General features: G+C 41.2%; 1 protein-coding gene across 1 annotated transcript in view; it reads left to right on the top strand.

Moving 5' to 3' along the window:
- The first annotated feature begins 149 nt into the window (after positions 1 to 149).
- LOC140076424 (uncharacterized) overlaps positions 150 to 21,357 on the top strand; it is a 108,985-nt gene continuing 87,777 nt past the window's right edge. The window contains exons 1-3 of the mRNA XM_072122954.1: positions 150 to 216; positions 11,212 to 12,549; positions 13,306 to 13,599. Of these exons, the coding sequence (XP_071979055.1) occupies positions 150 to 216; positions 11,212 to 12,549; positions 13,306 to 13,599 (1,699 nt within the window). The remainder of the gene's footprint in view (positions 217 to 11,211; positions 12,550 to 13,305; positions 13,600 to 21,357) is intronic.

Raw genomic sequence — 21,357 nt, 5'->3', positions numbered from 1 at the left:
CAATCATGGGTTGTCACCTGTCCTACACACCCTGACATATAACCCCCTGCTGTGCACCTCAGGTCAGTAGAGCTCTACAGCAGATATGTGGCCATTGTCTGTGGAGAGTTATACTTGATAGTGATTGAAGGACGAGTGTACGAGACAACATGAGGATCGTAAAACTTTGTCTCGTAGCTGGACTTGTGTTTCTTGTAACATTTGCCAGCAATACAGGTAAGACATGGAGATCTGATTTACATTTGAAAGGTTTTTCTTTTATCTTTTATTCTTTGTATTAATAATCTGGGAAAGATTCCAAGTCCAGCTCTTCAGTAAATCAAATTTTGGATACATTTCAGATCATAGGATCGGCACGTAGACATTCAGCTTACTCCAGCTCTAATATAAGAAACATTAGGAGACCCCCACACAGACTCAACATGGCTGGTCCATCTCACTAAAGTCGGCACGTTTACCTTATGTTAGGTTACGTAAAGACCGGCTGAAGGAGATAACATTACAGGCGGTCCCCTACTTAAGAACACTCGACTTACATACGACCCATAGTTACAAACGGACCTCTGGATATTGGTAATTTTTTGTACTTTAGTCCTAGGCTACAATAAACAGCTGTAACAGTTATCACAGGTGTCTGTAATGAAGCTTTAGTGTTAATACTGATTCTTATGACAACCCAACATTTTTAAAATCCAATTGTCACAGAGACCAAAAAAGTTCTGGCTGGGATTACAATGATAAAATATACAGTTCCGACTTACATACAAACTCAACTTAAGAACAAACCTGCAGACCCTATCTTGTATGTAACCCGGGGACTGCCTGTACAAGGAAATCAATACAAGTAATGAGAAGTCTGTAACTACAGAGATTGATAGAAATGTATTGTGCTTAGTATATGAAGCTCCAAGACATTTTACTAGATAAATTATTTGATTTATAAAGATAAAGGTGGAATAATTACTGAGCAGAATATAATAACATTAAAAAATAAAATAAAAATAATAATATAATTTCTACAACTACCACTTTAATGGCCAAAAATAATCATTCAAATAATAGTAATAAAGATAAACCAAACTAATAAAATAACCAACAAAATTATAAAAACTAATAACAAAAATATCACTTTTTCAATTTTTTTTTTACAAAAATATAAGATTATCATAGTGTTTATTATTCATAATAGTAATAATAATACAGGCGGTCCCCTACTTAACAGCACCCGACTTACAGATGACCCCTAGTTACAAACGGACCTCTGGATGTTGGTAATTTACTGTACTTTATCCTTAGGCCACAATGCTCAGGTGTTAACAGTTATCACAGGTGTCTGTAATGAAGCTTTATTGTTAATCCTGGTTCTTATGATAATCCAACATTTTTAAAATCCAATTGTCACAGAGACCAAAAAAAATTACACTGCGGTTACAATAATAAAGTATACAGTTCCAACTTACATACAAATTCAACTTAAGAACAAACCTATTGAACTATCCTGTACGTAACCCAGGGACTGCCTGTAATAACAAAATCGTAAGGCAAAGTAATATTCGTACTGCTACTTCTTACAAAAATCTTACTACTTCTAGCACTTATGGACAGTTATAATGCCCACAGCACTTAATGATTTTATTAATAGTACTACTGTTTTTGCTTCTTCTAGAAATACTGTCGATAGTTTTACCACTAATTATATTATTAATAAAAATATAGTGAGAATATTATGCTATAATAATGCTACCACTATTTATAATAATATTAAAACAACAGGACCATTAAAATGATAATAATTTATTATGATGGTAATAACAATTATAAAATGGATACTTTTGTTTTATTATTATTATTTTTTTTTTACAAAGCTTACAAAAAGAATACAGAAAAAAAGAATCCAATCAAAAAAAGAAGTCAATCAATACGGTTAAATTGCAATTAAAATCTGACATAAAAAGAAAAAGTGTTCCTCCAACATTGAAATTAGCTCATTACGGATGTCTGGACCAAAGGTCCCAGCCTTTTAATGACCTCTTTTTACTTATTACATCACCATTGCACATATACAGTTCACAGTCTTTCAATGTATTCATCTCCAGAATAACGTTTTCAATCAAAGTTATGGGTACGCTTTTCCATTTCCTTGAATTTCCATACAGGCTGTCGAATACAGCCCTCTGTGTTCCTTATCTACTAAAATATTTTTTCCCAGGATATTAAGTAGGATCAGCACTGGAGAAGTTGGTAATTTCTTCTTACAAAGTCCTTCAAACAGACTGCCGCCCAAACTCCCTAATCTTAGTATCATAGTTTATACGGTTGAAAAAAGACAATTGTCCATAAAGTTAAACTAGGGAAAGGATTGGATGAGGATGAGATTTTGGGGAAACAATTCTATATAACATAACCATCAATGTTATTTAGGTGTAAAAAGGCATCTAGACCATTCTTGAAGCTCTCTGCTGTCCCTGCTGTGACCAGCGCCTGAGGCAGGCTATTCCACAGATTGACAGTTCTCATAGTAAAGAAGCCCTGTCGCCTCTGGTGATTAAACCTTGTTTTCTCCAGACGGAGACAGTGCCCCCTCGTCTTTTGATTTGATTTAATCTGAAACAGCTTACCACCATATTTTTTGTATGGACCATTCATATATTTATATAAATTAATCATGTCCCCTCGTAGTCGTCTCTTTTCCAGACTAAATAAATCTAGTTGTTTTAATCTTTCCTCATAACTGAGACCCTCCATACCCCTCATCATTTTTGTGGCTCTACGTTGAACCCTCTCCAGCTCCAGGGCATCCTTTTTATGGACCGGTGCCCAGAACTGGACGGCATATTCCAGGTGAGGCCGAACCAATGCCTTGTATAGTGGTAATATTACATCCCTATCACGAGAGTGCATACCACAAATGAGTGGACAACTCCATAATAGGTGGTAAAAGTCTGCTGGTTCTCCACACTCTCTCCAACATAGGTTACAAAAATTATCATGAATCTTAGCCAACCTGTTAGGGGACAAATACCACCTTGATATAATCTTATAAAAGCATTCACTGTGATTAAGACAATTTAAACTCTTTAGTACTTCATTTAATGGGGAGGGATAACTTTGAATGGAATGGTCTTCCCTATATCCAATTCCCACTTTAGCACGTAGGTTAATTTGTTATTTAAATGACTGGTGGTAATCATATCCCTATATCGGTAGTGGCGAACCTATGGCACGGGTGCCGGATGTGGCACTTAGAGCCCTCTCTATGGGCACCCGCGCCGTCACCCGAGCAGAGTTCGCAAGACAGGACTCAAGGCCTCTTGCAGTCCCGGACAGCCCATGACCCTGGAAGGAAGCTAAAATGATATTCCGAAACTTCTTTTCCTTCTTTCTACTGTATTGGTGTCCTCAGGTGCTTTTATAAGTTACTGCTTAAATTGTTGCATTGGCACTTTGCAAAAAATATGTGGGTTTTGGTTGTAGTTTGGGCACTTGGTGTCTAAAAGGTTTGCCATCACTGCCCTATATACTATTGAGATTCCACTTTTGTGTTTGTTTCCTGTTTTCAGAAATTGGATGAATTTCGGCAAGTTTGTGCTGTCAGTAGATAGCTTTTTAATATGCAAATGATTCTATTTTCTTATAATTGGGGAACTCGCCCTTGGGAATGTTATACTGTTAGCAAACATCCTCGAAGGGCATTAATGAAAATAATACTTATATTGCACTACAATGTCTACCACTTCTAAATGTATTATTACTAATAGCACTCATAAGTAGTGATAGGTTCATTAGGTTTGTCCTCAAGGGGGACCAGGCAGTATATTGGAGAGGAGCCAAATTCAGGATGATAACGAGCTCGTAGAGAATTTCCAACAAGAACACAGGATAGTTCTCAGATTAAAACTCTAATTTTATTGGAGCGTAACATCGCCTTATATACCCAAAAGAAGGGTGGTAACATACTAAGCTGTCGTACAATCATTGGACAGCATCATAGAACCATTTCATAATTTTATAGCAATTGGTCAGTTTTATCTTAGCTATATTTAATAATTAGCGAGTTGCAACAACTTATAGCTTATGTGTTTACAAGGCAATGATGATGAAGTCACCTTAATATGCGAAAAAGTCCCTTATTGATTTTTCCATTGAGCGCTAGGTACAAGCTGGCATAAACTATCATTTAGATGAGCAGACCCATACAGGTTTCGGTGCGCTGAGTTTGGACGAATCTTAAACAGAGTTTCGGTTCGGTTACCCAAAGCCGTTCCCAAACACCCACCAATAACAACGTTGATCACTGCTGATCAGGGTTGTTCAGGAAGGACTTTCATAGAGATTTTTGAGCAGAACAGATCATCTGTTAAGAAGTTTTAAGTCATTTTTATCATTACTAGTAGTGGACATGTACCATAACATAGACTAAACCTCCCCAAACAAGGACTATCATATCTTTCCCTTGTTTGGTGGGACTTTACAATACTTTATGTATCAGGGTCATTCTAATCTAGATCTTTCACAACTGGGATGATAATATCCCGGTCTCCACCTCCCTGTGTTGATGGTCATCTCTGGAGATCACATCTGGTCTATTCTGTTTCCTTCACCCCCGTAGAGGTGAATACAGGTTTCCAATACAGAGTAGCAGAGAAAAGTGCTCTATCTCCATAGTCCTGATCTGTTGGCCAGTATACACAGCCATGTATACTCATTCCAACCATGTTTAACCCAAAACCCAAAAATAACATCCAGCTTTTATTTATACATTGGATATAAAGGTAACAAATATAAAAACGTGATTTTAAGAACAAGCTGTGCTTTTCGTGTCAGGCCTGAACAATTCTGTATACTATAACCAGACATTAGATAAAAAACGTAACAAAAATGTAAAAACATGATTTTAAAAACTAGCTGCGCGTTTCGGTCCGGACAAAGACAAAATACACATAAAAAAACAATGTTAGTGCTCTAACTCCACAACAAAATACACCCTGAAAAGTGCTCTATCTCCATAGTCCTGATCTGTTGGCCAGTATACACAGCCATGTATACTCATTCCAACCATGTTTAACCCAAAAGTGGCTTCAAAAAGTTAAGACCTTTGGCCAGTACCGGTGGAAGGTGTTAAATGGTAGGCGGATGAGCCAAACTCCAACCTGAACCATTGACTGAAGTCCTGGTTCCTGTTCAGGGGGGCGAAGCCTTGATTTTTCGACACGGGCTGAATATTGTGGGTTCGGGTCTGCTCATCACTACCAATGAGGCCCTGATCTACTCATGTGTGTTTGTCCCTGCATAAGAGGAAAACGACAAAGAAAACGCTCCTTTGTACAATACCTTTTTTCAGATGTGTCCAAAATTGTATAAATGCTGCTCACCCGATGTTGTTGTGCTAGTGGAGACACAACTCTGAATTTTTTATGCTGTTGTCCTGTCTCCTCGTCCCAGTTTTATCGGAGTAAGTCACTTGCCACGCAGGCTCAATACAGTCCAGGTGTTGTTTTGGCGCCTATGAACTTCAATCAGAATGACGGGAACTCTCGTCCAAAAATAACATCCAGCTTTTATTTATAAAAAGGTAACAAAAATATAAAAACATGATTTTAAGAACCAGCTGCATGTTTCGTGTCCGGTCTGGACGCTTTGTCAGGGTGTATTTTGTTGTGGAGTTAGAGCACTAACATTGTTTTTTTATGTGTATTTTGTCTTTGTCCGGACCGAAACGCGCAGCTAGTTTTTAAAATCATGTTTTTACATTTTTGTTACGTTTTTTATCTAATGTCTGGTTATAGTATACAGAATTGTTCAGGCCTGACACGAAAAGCACAGCTTGTTCTTAAAATCACGTTTTTATATTTGTTACCTTTATATCCAATGTATAAATAAAAGCTGGATGTTATTTTTGGAACGGAGATCCTGTCATCCACATTAAAGCTCCTAGGTGCCAAAAAACGCCTGGACCGCATTGAGCCTGTATGGCAAGAGACTTACCTTGTACCTGCATCACTTACATGACATGTGTTTGTGTGTTATGCACAATTATCAATTGATCCAGACAGAATCCCAATAACTATATGTTGAAATGTAAAGGTGTTGGGTAAATAAAGAGATTATATGACATGTCCTACAAGAATGGTGCCTTTCTTGTCCATTGGCTGTGTCTGACATTAATTTAAAGGAAATCTACAATCAAAATCCATCCTGATAAACCAGGGACATTACTCCCAGATCCAGGCACCGGGACTGTGGTAATCTTCTCATATTTGTTATCCATGGCCTCCTTCCTTCTAAAATCAACTTCTAAAACTATGCTAATGAGCCAGAAGTGCTTTGGACAGCATTATCAAAGCCCCTCCAGGCTGTAGCTTCACAGGCTGTTACACTGTTCAGGATGCTGTAAGATTGCAGAAGGAAGAGGGAGGATCAGCTTTTTAAAATTATGCTTATGAGCCTGAAGGGCTCTAGGGGGCATTACCAGAGTCATTCTGGCTCATTAGCATTATTTTTCAAATAGATTTTAGAAGGAAGGAGGACATGCATCAAAAATATAAGAATTTTACACAGCCTCAGTGCCTGGATCAATGAGTAAGTGCCCCTGATTTATCATGATGGATTCTGATGGTAGATTTCCTTTAAAGAGTTTGAATACCAGTTCCAGCCAATAGAAACCCTTACACAACAAATAGGTATGTATCAGAGATAACCTAAACCTATGTTCCAAACCTACTATTAAGTTATGGAGGCAGCAATAGGATCAGAACTTCTCCAAACTGGCAGATGCACAAAATATGACCCAAAATGATAACTGATCATCCATTTGGTCTGATTATAGAGAGCAGATCACTGTAGTAATGGTTAAGAGTGGCTATGATAGAAAAATGTCAGTTTGCACAGCACCATGTCTCTACACTGTACAGTGATTGCTTTGTCAGCAGGGGGCAGCGGGACTTTCCTTCTAACAGCAGTATAAGACATCACTAGTAGAGCGACCAGACAGAAGCAGCTGAGCTGGGGATGTGGAATACTACAGGCCACCAAGTGGTCCCAGCAGACATGTTCAGCAGACCCTGCTCAATACCTGCCCTCTATCAGTCAACCCTTCCCCAGAGAGAGCAGGGCACACAGCCCTCCCCTGCTGTGGCACAAAGCTGCACAATCTGTTTGGTAGTCGGTATAGAGGGGAGGGGCAGCTGAAAAATGATGTGCTGATTGCAGGGCAAACCCTTCAACAATCTTATGAAGCATAAAAGTGAGTATATATGTTTAGAGGGTATGCATGCATAGTATGAGTGTGCACATAATGTTATGTTTACTCGTAGATGTATGCAATATGTATATGTGTGTAATACACAGGCCATACACATGTGTACATGTGTATGGACTGGAATCTGGCCTGCAATGTATAGAGAATTTGATGCTTCCAGGTTTACACATGTTCCCACTAATTATTCCCATCCTACTTCACTTATTGCAGCTACACAGCACTGATGGTATCCACCATAATGGGGTCCATCTGGGAACCTACAAGGGAACCCCAGCTTTGGGTCAGTTATACAGAGCTGCTATTTCATGCCTTGCTGTGGTGTTATATGACTGTATAGTGAAATAACTTGGATAGTTCCAAAAAATTTCAATAATCAGAAAGTGTGTTGTAAAGTTTTGGTCAAAAGACCTTCTTCAGATGCGGATTATTGGAGGAAACCATGAGAGAAGAAATCAGAGGATGGACATGGCAAATAGAACGCCACGAGCCACCACCCTGGAATGTAAATAGTGGTGTATATACCTCTCAGGAACCCAATGAGGCTACCTCTAGTCCTGATGTAGACCACAGGCCCTCACCAGCTATCTATGCATGAGCCCTTCTTCTCAGTATGGTGGTGTTAACCAGCGACTGTGCCCCTAGCCCCTGTGTGAGGAGACGCTGCCCAATGGTTGTATTATTGGTGGATGTTTGCGTTCAGCAAATCATAGCCATGGCTAGTTGGTGCCAGGGGCATCAACTTGTCGTATTTGCTGTTTGGACGCTGTTTTTCCGCTGAATTTTCTGCACATAAATTGCTACTAAATTTACTAAATTTTCTTACAAAAAGTAGTGCCTCTATGACGTTTGGTTCTGGTAATTTATCTGTAATGTAAGCCTGGTTCTGTTACTGTATGTTTCTGTATGCTTGGTTTCATTATCATGTTTTAAGCAGTGGGTTTTATGGTGTTAATTGTGTACCTTCAAAGGTAGTACTTAAAAGTGCTTATTCTTTGTCCATGAAGGTGAAGGGCGCCAAGTTGTGGGGGGACCCAAGAAATTAAGTAATCCATAGTCTAGACCTGCTATATCTACAATAAAAACTCTGCAAAACTGTGAAATATAATAGGATTTGTAGTTGGTGATTAAGTGATTAAGTATGAATATAATACTGTAGCCTACAGACAGAATGACATCTATTGAACTGTATCTACACTGCCCTCATATGTGGGAGGCCAGTAATACATAGATGACCACAGTCCTTGTATAACACATTGTTTTTTTGTCCACTAGGTGCAGCGGAAACTACAACGGGTATGTACCACGGATTACTATATATTGTTAATACTCACTTCTTTCTCTTCTTCTTTCGTTCTTTTTGTGTCTCTTTTTTTCTGGACAGAAACCAAAGCCACACCTTCTGCCCCAACCATGCAGCTCTCTCCCCGTTACTCCAAATTCAGGAATATTCAGTGCACAAAACACATAATCCAGGAGGATTAGTAGTAGCTCAAATCCACAAAGCCACAAATTTTATAAAACACAATGGCACAGATTTATCAAAAATGTCTTAAAATTAGAAGGGATCCTTATGCTGAAGAATATTTATTACAGTACTGAAGCTTAAACTGAAATCTGGTGAAGGTGGGATCTTTTAGGGTAATTTGGGACACCAAACTACCCTAAGGTCCTTATGGACCAATGGTGTCATTTTTCTTCATCCAGCCAGAAACAGCTTTCATATAGACCAAAGTGGGACACCGAACCAACGGTCCATAAGAACCTCTGTGGGACTTACTATCCCCAATTGCCATGACAGTTTCACATTAGAACTCTTTAACTCCTGGAAGCCCAGATTTTTTAAGCTTTTGCGTTTCTGTTTATCACTCCGCTCCTCACACAAGTCGTAACTTTTTTCTTTTTCTGTGTACATAGCTGCATGAGGGTTTCTCTATGGGACAAGTTGTATTAGTTACAGGCCAGTTAGTATTCTCTGCCTTGAACTCAGAAGCCATTAAGAAAATTCCACATTTGGTAGAATTGGGCAAAAATAAAAACAAATAGATGTCGGTGGGGGTTTGTTTCTATGGTCTTCAATGTCTGGTTCAGAGGATAATTATACTTTATTCTTTGGTTTGGAACAATCACAGTTATTACAAATATATATATATATATATATATATATATATATATATATATATTTTAAATGATATCTTAATAGAAAAGACATTTTAGGAATCGGATATATAAAGTTTAAAATGCTTTTTTAAACATTTTTTCCTATGCCACAACTACAACAGCATCCACTGAAACAGGCACCTCAGTGACAACTGAAACTACACCTACAGATGGCATTACTGAAACAACTACTCCTATCACCAGTGTTGCAACTACAGAAACCTCACCAGATACCACAACTACAACAGAATTGAAAAATACCGATACAACCACCGTAGTGACAACTGAAACTACAGCTGCAACTACTGAATCAACAACTACTCCTATCACCAGTGTTGCAACTACAGAAACATCACCAGATACCTTAACTACTACAGAATCGACAACTAGTGATACAAGCACCGTAGTGACAACTGAAACTACAACTACAGCTGCAATTACAGAAACATCGCCAGATACCACAACTACTCCAGAATCGACAACAACTACTGATACAAGCACCGTAGTGACAACTGAAACTACAACTACACCTGCCACTACAGAAACCTCAGCAGATACCACAACTTCTACAGCAGTAACATCAACTACCGATACAACCACCTCTGTGACAACTGAAACTACAACTACAGCTGCCCCTACAGAAACTTCACAAGATACCACAACTTCTACAGCATCCACAACAACCACCGATACAAGCACCGTAGTGACAACTGAAACTACAGCTGCTACTACAGAAACTTCCCCATTTACTACAACTTCCACAGCATTAACATCAGCTACCGATACAACCACCTCAGTGACAACTGAAACTACAACTACAGCTGCCACTACAGAAACCTCACCAGATACCACAACTTCTACAGCATCCACAACAACCACAGTAGTGACAACTGAAACTACAGCTGCAACTACTGAATCAACAACTACTCCTATCACCAGTGTTGTAACCACAGAAACCTCTCCAGATACCACAACTACTATAGAATCGACAACTACTGATACAAGCACCGTAGTGACAACTGAAACTACAACTACAGCTGCCACTACAGAAACCTCACCAGATACCACAACTACCACCGATACAACCACCGTAGTGACAACTGAAACTTCAGTTTTAACTACTGAATCAACAACTACTCCTATCACCAGTGTTGTAACAACATCGCCAGATACCACAACTACTCCAGAATCGACAACAACTACTGATAAAAGCACCGTAGTGACAACTGAAACTACAACTACACCTGCCACTACAGAAACCTCACCAGATACCACAACTTCTACAGCATTAACATCAACTACCGATACAACCACCTCCGTGACAACTGAAACTACAACTACAGCTGCCACTACAGAAACCTCACCAGATACCACAACTTCTACAGCACCCACAACAACCACCGATATAACCACCGTAGTGACGACTGAAACTACAGCTGCAACTACTGAATCAACAACTACTCCTATCACCAGTGTTGCAACTACAGAAACCTCACCAGATACCACATCTACTACAGAAACGACAACTACTGATACAAGCACCGCAGTGACAACTGAAACTACAGCTGCCACTACAGAAACTTCACCAGATACCACAACTTCCACAGCATTAACATTAACTACCGATACAACCACCTCAGTGACAACTGAAACTACAACTACAGCTGCCACTACAGAAACCTCACCAGATACCACAACTTCTACAGCATCCACAACAACCACCGTAGTGACAACTGAAACTACAGCTGCAACTACTGAATCAACAACTACTCCTATCACCAGTGTTGTAACCACAGAAACCTCTCCAGATACCACAACTACTATAGAATCGACAACTACTGATACAAGCACCGTAGTGACAACTGAAACTACAACTACAGCTGCCACTACAGAAACCTCACCAGATACCACAACTACCACCGATACAACCACCGTAGTGACAACTGAAACTTCAGTTTTAACTACTGAATCAACAACTACTCCTATCACCAGTGTTGTAACAACATCGCCAGATACCACAACTACTCCAGAATCGACAACAACTACTGATACAAGCACCGTAGTGACAACTGAAACTACAACTACACCTGCCACTACAGAAACCTCACCAGATACCACAACTTCTACAGCATTAACATCAACTACCGATACAACCACCTCCGTGACAACTGAAACTACAACTACAGCTGCCACTACAGAAACCTCACCAGATACCACAACTTCTACAGCACCCACAACAACCACCGATATAACCACCGTAGTGACGACTGAAACTACAGCTGCAACTACTGAATCAACAACTACTCCTATCACCAGTGTTGCAACTACAGAAACCTCACCAGATACCACATCTACTACAGAAACGACAACTACTGATACAAGCACCGTAGTGACAACTGAAACTACAGCTGCCACTACAGAAACTTCACCAGATACCACAACTTCCACAGCATTAACATTAACTACCGATACAACCACCTCAGTGACAACTGAAACTACAACTACAGCTGCCACTACAGAAACCTCACCAGATACCACAACTTCTACAGCATCCACAACAACCACCGTAGTGACAACTGAAACTACAGCTGCAACTACTGAATCAACAACTACACCTATCACCAGTGTTGCAACTACAGAAACATCGCCAGATACCACAACTACTCCAGAATCGACAACAACTACTGATACAAGCACCGTAGTGACAACTGAAACTACAACTACACCTGCCACTACAGAAACCTCAGCAGATACCACAACTTCTACAGCAGTAACATCAACTACCGATACAACCACCTCTGTGACAACTGAAACTACAACTACAGCTGCCCCTACAGAAACTTCACAAGATACCACAACTTCTACAGCATCCACAACAACCACCGATACAAGCACCGTAGTGACAACTGAAACTACAGCTGCTACTACAGAAACTTCCCCATTTACTACAACTTCCGCAGCATTAACATCAACTACCGATACAACCACCTCAGTGACAACTGAAACTACAACTACAGCTGCCACTACAGAAACCTCACCAGATACCACAACTTCTACAGCATCCACAACAACCACAGTAGTGACAACTGAAACTACAGCTGCAACTACTGAATCAACAACTACTCCTATCACCAGTGTTGCAACTACAGAAACCTCTCCAGATACCACAACTACTATAGAATCGACAACTACTGATACAAGCACCGTAGTGACAACTGAAACTACAACTACAGCTGCCACTACAGAAACCTCACCAGATACCACAACTACCACCGATACAACCACCGTAGTGACAACTGAAACTTCAGTTTTAACTACTGAATCAACAACTACTCCTATCACCAGTGTTGTAACAACATCGCCAGATACCACAACTACTCCAGAATCGACAACAACTACTGATACAAGCACCGTAGTGACAACTGAAACTACAACTACACCTGCCACTACAGAAACCTCACCAGATACCACAACTTCTACAGCATTAACATCAACTACCGATACAACCACCTCTGTGACAACTGAAACTACAACTACAGCTGCCACTACAGAAACCTCACCAGATACCACAACTACCACCGATACAACCACCGTAGTGACAACTGAAACTTCAGTTTTAACTACTGAATCAACAACTACTCCTATCACCAGTGTTGTAACAACATCGCCAGATACCACAACTACTCCAGAATCGACAACAACTACTGATACAAGCACCGTAGTGACAACTGAAACTACAACTACAGCTGCCACTACAGAAACCTCACCAGATACCACAACTTCTACAGCACCCACAACAACCACCGATATAACCACCGTAGTGACGACTGAAACTACAGCTGCAACTACTGAATCAACAACTACTCCTATCACCAGTGTTGCAACTACAGAAACCTCACCAGATACCACATCTACTACAGAAACGACAACTACTGATACAAGCACTGTAGTGACAACTGAAACTACAGCTGCCACTACAGAAACTTCACCAGATACCACAACTTCCACAGCATTAACATCAACTACCGATACAACCACCTCAGTGACAACTGAAACTACAACTACAGCTGCCACTACAGAAACCTCACCAGATACCACAACTTCTACAGCATCCACAACAACCACCGTAGTGACAACTGAAACTACAGCTGCAACTACTGAATCAACAACTACTCCTATCACCAGTGTTGTAACCACAGAAACCTCTCCAGATACCACAACTACTATAGAATCGACAACTACTGATACAAGCACCGTAGTGACAACTGAAACTACAACTACAGCTGCCACTACAGAAACCTCACCAGATACCACAACTACCACCGATACAACCACCGTAGTGACAACTGAAACTACAGCTGCAACTACTGAATCAACAACTACTCCTATCACCAGTGTTGTAACAACAGAAACATCGCCAGATACCACAACTACTCCAGAATCGACAACAACTACTGATACAAGCACCGTAGTGACAACTGAAACTACAACTACACCTGCCACTACAACTACACCTGCCACTACAGAAACCTCACCAGATACCACAACTTCTACAGCATTAACATCAACTACCGATACAACCACCTCTGTGACAACTGAAACTACAACTACAGCTGCCACTACAGAAACCTCACCAGATACCACAACTACCACCGATACAACCACCATAGTGACAACTGAAACTTCAGTTTTAACTACTGAATCAACAACTACTCCTATCACCAGTGTTGTAACAACATCGCCAGATACCACAACTACTCCAGAATCGACAACAACTACTGATACAAGCACCGTAGTGACAACTGAAACTACAACTACACCTGCCACTACAGAAACCTCACCAGATACCACAACTTCTACAGCATTAACATCAACTACCGATACAACCACCTCAGTGACAACTGAAACTACAACTACAGCTGCCACTACAGAAACCTCACCAGATACCACAACTTCTACAGCATCCACAACAACCACCGTAGTGACAACTGAAACTACAGCTGCAACTACTGAATCAACAACTACTCCTATCACCAGTGTTGTAACCACAGAAACCTCTCCAGATACCACAACTACTATAGAATCGACAACTACTGATACAAGCACCGTAGTGACAACTGAAACTACAACTACAGCTGCCACTACAGAAACCTCACCAGATACCACAACTACCACCGATACAACCACCGTAGTGACAACTGAAACTACAGCTGCAACTACTGAATCAACAACTACTCCTATCACCAGTGTTTTAACCACAGAAACCTCTCCAGATACCACAACTACTATAGAATCGACAACTACTGATACAAGCACCGTAGTGACAACTGAAACTACAACTACAGCTGCCACTACTGAAACCTCATCAGATACCACAACTACCACCGATACAACCACCTTAGTGACAACTGAAACTTCAGTTTTAACTACTGAATCAGCAACTACTCCTATCACCAGTGTTGTAACAACAGAAACATCGCCAGATACCACAACTACTCCAGAATCGACAACAACTACTGATACAAGCACCGTAGTGACAACTGAAACTACAACTACACCTGCCACTACAACTACACCTGCCACTACAGAAACTTCACCAGATACCACAACTTCTACAGCATTAACATCAACTACCGATACAACCACCTCTGTGACAACTGAAACTACAACTACAGCTGCCACTACAGAAACCTCACCAGATACCACAACTACCACCGATACAACCACCATAGTGACAACTGAAACTTCAGTTTTAACTACTGAATCAACAACTACTCCTATCACCAGTGTTGTAACAACATCGCCAGATACCACAACTACTCCAGAATCGACAACAACTACTGATACAAGCACCGTAGTGACAACTGAAACTACAACTACACCTGCCACTACAGAAACCTCACCAGATACCACAACTTCTACAGCATTAACATCAACTACCGATACAACCACCTCTGTGACAACTGAAACTACAACTACAGCTGCCACTACAGAAACCTCACCAGATACCACATTTTCTACAGCATCCACAACAACCACCGATACAACCACTGTAGTGACAACTGAAACTACAGCTGTAACTACTGAATCAACAACTACTCCTATCACCAGTGTTGTAACCACAGAAACCTCTCCAGATACCACAACTACTATAAAATCGACAACTACTGATACAAGCACCGTAGTGACAACTGAAACTACAACTACAGCTGCCACTACAGAAACCTCACCAGATACCACAACTACCACCGACACAACCACCGTAGTGACAACTGAAACTTCAGTTTTAACTACTGAATCAACAACTACTCCTATCACCAGTGTTGCAACTACAGAAACATCGCCAGATACCACAACTACTCCAGAATCGACAACAACTTCTGATACAAGCACCATAGTGACAACTGAAACTACAACTACACCTGCCACTACAGAAACGTCACCAGATACCACAACTTCTACAGCAGTAACATCAACTACCGATACAACCACCTCTGTGACAACTGAAACTACAACTACAGCTGCCACTACAGAAACCTCACCAGATACCACAACTTCTACAGCATCCACAACAACCACCATAGTGACAACTGAAACTACACCTGCAACTACTGAATCAACAACTACTCCTATCACCAGTGTTGTAACCACAGAAACCTCTCCAGATACCACAACTACTATAGAATCGACAACTACTGATACAAGCACCGTAGTGACAACTGAAACTACAACTACAGCTGCCACTACAGAAACCTCACCAGATACCACAACTACCACCGATACAACCACCGTAGTGACAACTGAAACTTCAGTTTTAACTACTGAATCAACAACTACTCCTATCACCAGTGTTGCAACTACAGAAACATCGCCAGATACCACAACTACTCCAGAATCGACAACAACTACTGATACAAGCACCGTAGTGACAACTGAAACTACAACTACACCTGCCACTACAGAAACCTCACCAGATACCACAACTTCTACAGCATTAACATCAACTACCGATACAACCACCTCTGTGACAACTGAAACTACAACTACAGCTGCCACTACAGAAACCTCACCAGATACCACATTTTCTACAGCATCCACAACAACCACCGATACAACCACTGTAGTGACAACTGAAACTACAGCTGCAACTACTGAATCAACAACTACTACTATCACCAGTGTTGTAACCACAGAAACCTCTCCAGATACCACAACTACTATAGAATCGACAACTACTGATACAAGCACCGTAGTGACAACTGAAACTACAACTACAGCTGCCACTACAGAAACCTCACCAGATACCACAACTACCACCGACACAACCACCGTAGTGACAACTGAAACTTCAGTTTTAACTACTGAATCAACAACTACTCCTATCACCAGTGTTGCAACTACAGAAACATCGCCAGATACCACAACTACTCCAGAATCGACAACAACTACTGATACAAGCACCGTAGTGACAACTGAAACTACAACTACACCTGCCACTACAGAAACGTCACCAGATACCACAACTTCTACAGCAGTAACATCAACTACCGATACAACCACCACTGTGACAACTGAAACTACAACTACAGCTGCCACTACAGAAACCTCACCAGATACCACAACTTCTACAGCATCCACAACATCCACCATAGTGACAACTGAAACTACACCTGCAACTACTGAATCAACAACTACTCCTATCACCAGTGTTGTAACCACAGAAACCTCTCCAGATACCACAACTACTATAGAATCGACAACTACTGATACAAGCACCGTAGTGACAACTGAAACTACAACTACAGCTGCCACTACAGAAACCTCACCAGATACCACAACTACCACCGATACAACCACCGTAGTGACAACTGAAACTTCAGTTTTAACTACTGAATCAACAACTACTCCTATCACCAGTGTTGCAACTACAGAAACATTGCCAGATACCACAACTACTCCAGAATCGACAACAACTACTGATACAAGCACCGTAGTGACAACTGAAACTACAACTACACCTGCCACTACAGAAACCTCACCAGATACCACAACTTCTACAGCATTAACATCAACTACCGATACAACCACCTCTGTGACAACTGAAACTACAACTACAGCTGCCACTACAGAAACCTCACCAGATACCACATTTTCTACAGCATCCACAACAAACACCGATACAACCACTGTAGTGACAACTGAAACTACAGCTGCAACTACTGAATCAACAACTACTCCTATCACCAGTGTTGTAACCACAGAAACCTCTCCAGATACCACAACTACTATAGAATCGACAACTACTGATACAAGCACCGTAGTGACAACTGAAACTACAACTACAGCTGCCACTACAGAAACCTCACCAGATACCACAACTACCACCGACACAACCACCGTAGTGACAACTGAAACTTCAGTTTTAACTACTGAATCAACAACTACTCCTATCACCAGTGTTGCAACTACAGAAACATCGCCAGATACCACAACTACTCCAGAATCGACAACAACTACTGATACAAGCACCGTAGTGACAACTGAAACTACAACTATAGCTGCCACTACAGAAACCTCACCAGATACCACAACTTCTACAGCACCCACAACAACCACCGATATCACCACCGTAGTGACGACTGAAACTGCAGCTGCAACTACTGAATCTACAACTACTCCTATCACCAGTGTTGCAACTACAGAAACATCGCCAGATACCACAACTACTACAGAATCGACAACTACTGATACAAGCACTGTAGTGACAACTGAAACTACAACTACAGCTGCCCCTACAGAAACTTCACAAGATAGCACAACTTCTACAGCATCCACAACAACCACCGATACAAGCACCGTAGTGACAACTGAAACTACAGCTGCTACTACAGAAACTTCCCCAGATACTACAACTTCCACAGCATTAACATCAACTACCGATACAACCACCTCAGTGACAACTGAAACTACAGCTGCCACTACAGAAACCTCACCAGATACCACAACTTCTACAGCATCCACAACAACCACCGTAGTGACAACTGAAACTACACCTGCAACTACTGAATCAACAACTACTCCTATCACCAGTGTTGTAACCACAGAAACATCGCCAGATACCACAACTACTCCAGAATCGACAACAACTACTGATACAAGCACCGTAGTGACAACTGAAACTACAACTACACATGCCACTACAGAAACCTCACCAGATACCACAACTTCTACAGCATTAACATCAACTACCGATACAACCACCTCAGTGACAACTGAAACTACAACTACAGCTGCCACTAAAGAAACCTCACCAGATACCACAACTTCTACAGCACCCACAACAACCACCGATATCACCACCGTAGTGACGACTGAAACTGCAGCTGCAGCTACTGAATCAACAACTACTCCTATCACCAGTGTTGCAACTACAGAAACCTCACCAGATACCACATCTACTACAGAAACGACAACTACTGATACAAACACCGTAGTGACAACTGAAATTACAGCTGCTACTACAGAAACTTCACCAGATACCACAACTTCCACAGCATTAACATCAACTACCGATACAACCACCTCAGTGACAACTGAAACTACAACTACAGCTGCCACTACAGAAACCTCACCAGACACCACAACTTCTTCAGCATCCACAACAACCACCGTAGTGACAACTGAAACTACAGCTGCAACTACTGAATCAACAACTACTCCTATCACCAGTGTTGTAACCACAGAAACCTCTCCAGATACCACAACTACTATAGAATCGACAACTACTGATACAAGCACCGTAGTGACAACTGAAACTACAACTACAGCTGCCACTACAGAAACCTCACCAGATACCACAACTACCACCGATACAACCACCGTAGTGACAACTGAAACTTCAGTTTTAACTACTGAATCAACAACTACTCCTATCACCAGTGTTGCATCTACAGAAACCTCGCCAGATACCACAACTACTCCAGAATCGACAACGACTACTGATACAAGCACCCTAGTGACAACAGAAACTACTAATACAGCTGCCACTACAGAAACGTCACCAGATACTACAACTTCTACAGCATCCACAACAACCACTGTAGTGACAACTGAAACTACAGCTGCAACTACTGAATACACAACTACTCCTATCACCAGTGTTGCAACTACAGAAACATCGCCAGATACCACAACTACTACAGAATCGACAACATTAACTGATACAAGCACTGTAGTGACAACTGAAACATCAACTACAGCTGCCACTACAGAAACCTCACCAGATACCACAACTACCACCGATACAACCACCGTAGTGACAACTGAAACTACAACTACAGCTGCCACTACAGAAACCTCACCAGATACCACAACTTCTACAGCACCTACAACAACCACCGATATAACCACCGTAGTGACGACTGAAACTACAGCTGCAACTACTGACTCAACAACTACTATCACCAGTGTTGCAACTACAGAAACCTCACCAGATACCACATCTACTACAGAAACGACAACTACTGATACAAGCACTGTAGTGACAACTGAAACATCAACTACAGCTGCCAGTACAGAAACCTCACCAGATACCAAAACTACCACCGATACAACCACCGTAGTGACAACTGAAACTTCAGCTTTAACTACTGAATCAACAACTACTCCTATCACCAGTGTTGTATCTACAGAAACCTCCCCAGATTCCACAACTACTACAGAATCGACAACGACTACTGATACAAGCACCGTAGTGACAACTGAAACTACTACTACAGCTGCCACTACAGAAACCTCACCAGATACCACAACTTCTACAGCATCCACAACAACCACCGATACAACCACTGCAGTGACAACTGAAACTACAGCTGCAACTACTGAATCAACAACTACTCCTATCACCAGTGTTGCAACTACAGAAACCTCACCAGATACCACGACTACTACAGAATTGACAACTACTGATACAAGCACTGTAGTGACAACTGAAACTACAACTACAGCTGCCCCTACAGAAACTTCACAAGATACCACAACTTCTACAGCATCCACAACAACCACCGATACAACCACCTCAGTGAGAACTGAAACTACAACTACAGCTGCCACTACAGAAACCTCACCAGATACCACAACTTCTGCAGCACCCACAACAACCACCGATATAACCACCATAGTGACGACTGAAACTTCAGCTTTAACTACTGAATCAACAACTACTCCTATCACCAGTGTTACATCTACAGAAACCTCGCCAGATACCACAACTACTCCAGAATCGACAACGACTACTGATACAAGCACCCTAGTGACAACTGAAATTACTACTACAGCTGCCACTACAGAAACGTCACCAGATACTACAACTTTTACAGCATCCACAACAGCCACCGTAGTGACAACTGAAACTACAGCTGCAACTACTGAATCAACAACTACTCCTATCACCAGTGTTGCAACTACAGAAACAACACCAGATACCACAAGTACTCCAGAATCGACAACTACTGATACAAGCACTGTAGTGACAACTGAAACTTCAACTACAGCTGCTACTACAGAAACATCGCCAGATACCACAACTACTACAGAATCGACAACAACAACTGATACAAGCACCGTAGTGACAACTGAAACTACAACTACACCTGCCACTACAGAATCCTCACCAGATACCCCAATTTCTACAGCATTAACATCAACTACCGATACAACCACCTCAGTGACAACTGAAACTACAACTACAGCTGCCACTACAGAAACCACACCAGATACCACAACTTCTACAGCACCCACAACAACCACCGATATAACCACCGTAGTGACAACTGAAACTACAGCTGCAACTACTGAATCAACAACTACTCCTATCACCAGTGTTGCAACTACAGAAACCTCACCAGATACCACAACTACTACAGAATCGACAACTACTGATA

This window comes from Engystomops pustulosus, chromosome 9 (genome assembly GCF_040894005.1).
Source record: "Engystomops pustulosus chromosome 9, aEngPut4.maternal, whole genome shotgun sequence".
In the NCBI taxonomy this organism is placed as follows: domain Eukaryota; kingdom Metazoa; phylum Chordata; class Amphibia; order Anura; family Leptodactylidae; genus Engystomops; species Engystomops pustulosus.
Note: the sequence above shows the minus strand (reverse complement) of the source record. Positions and strands in the feature narration are given on the sequence as shown.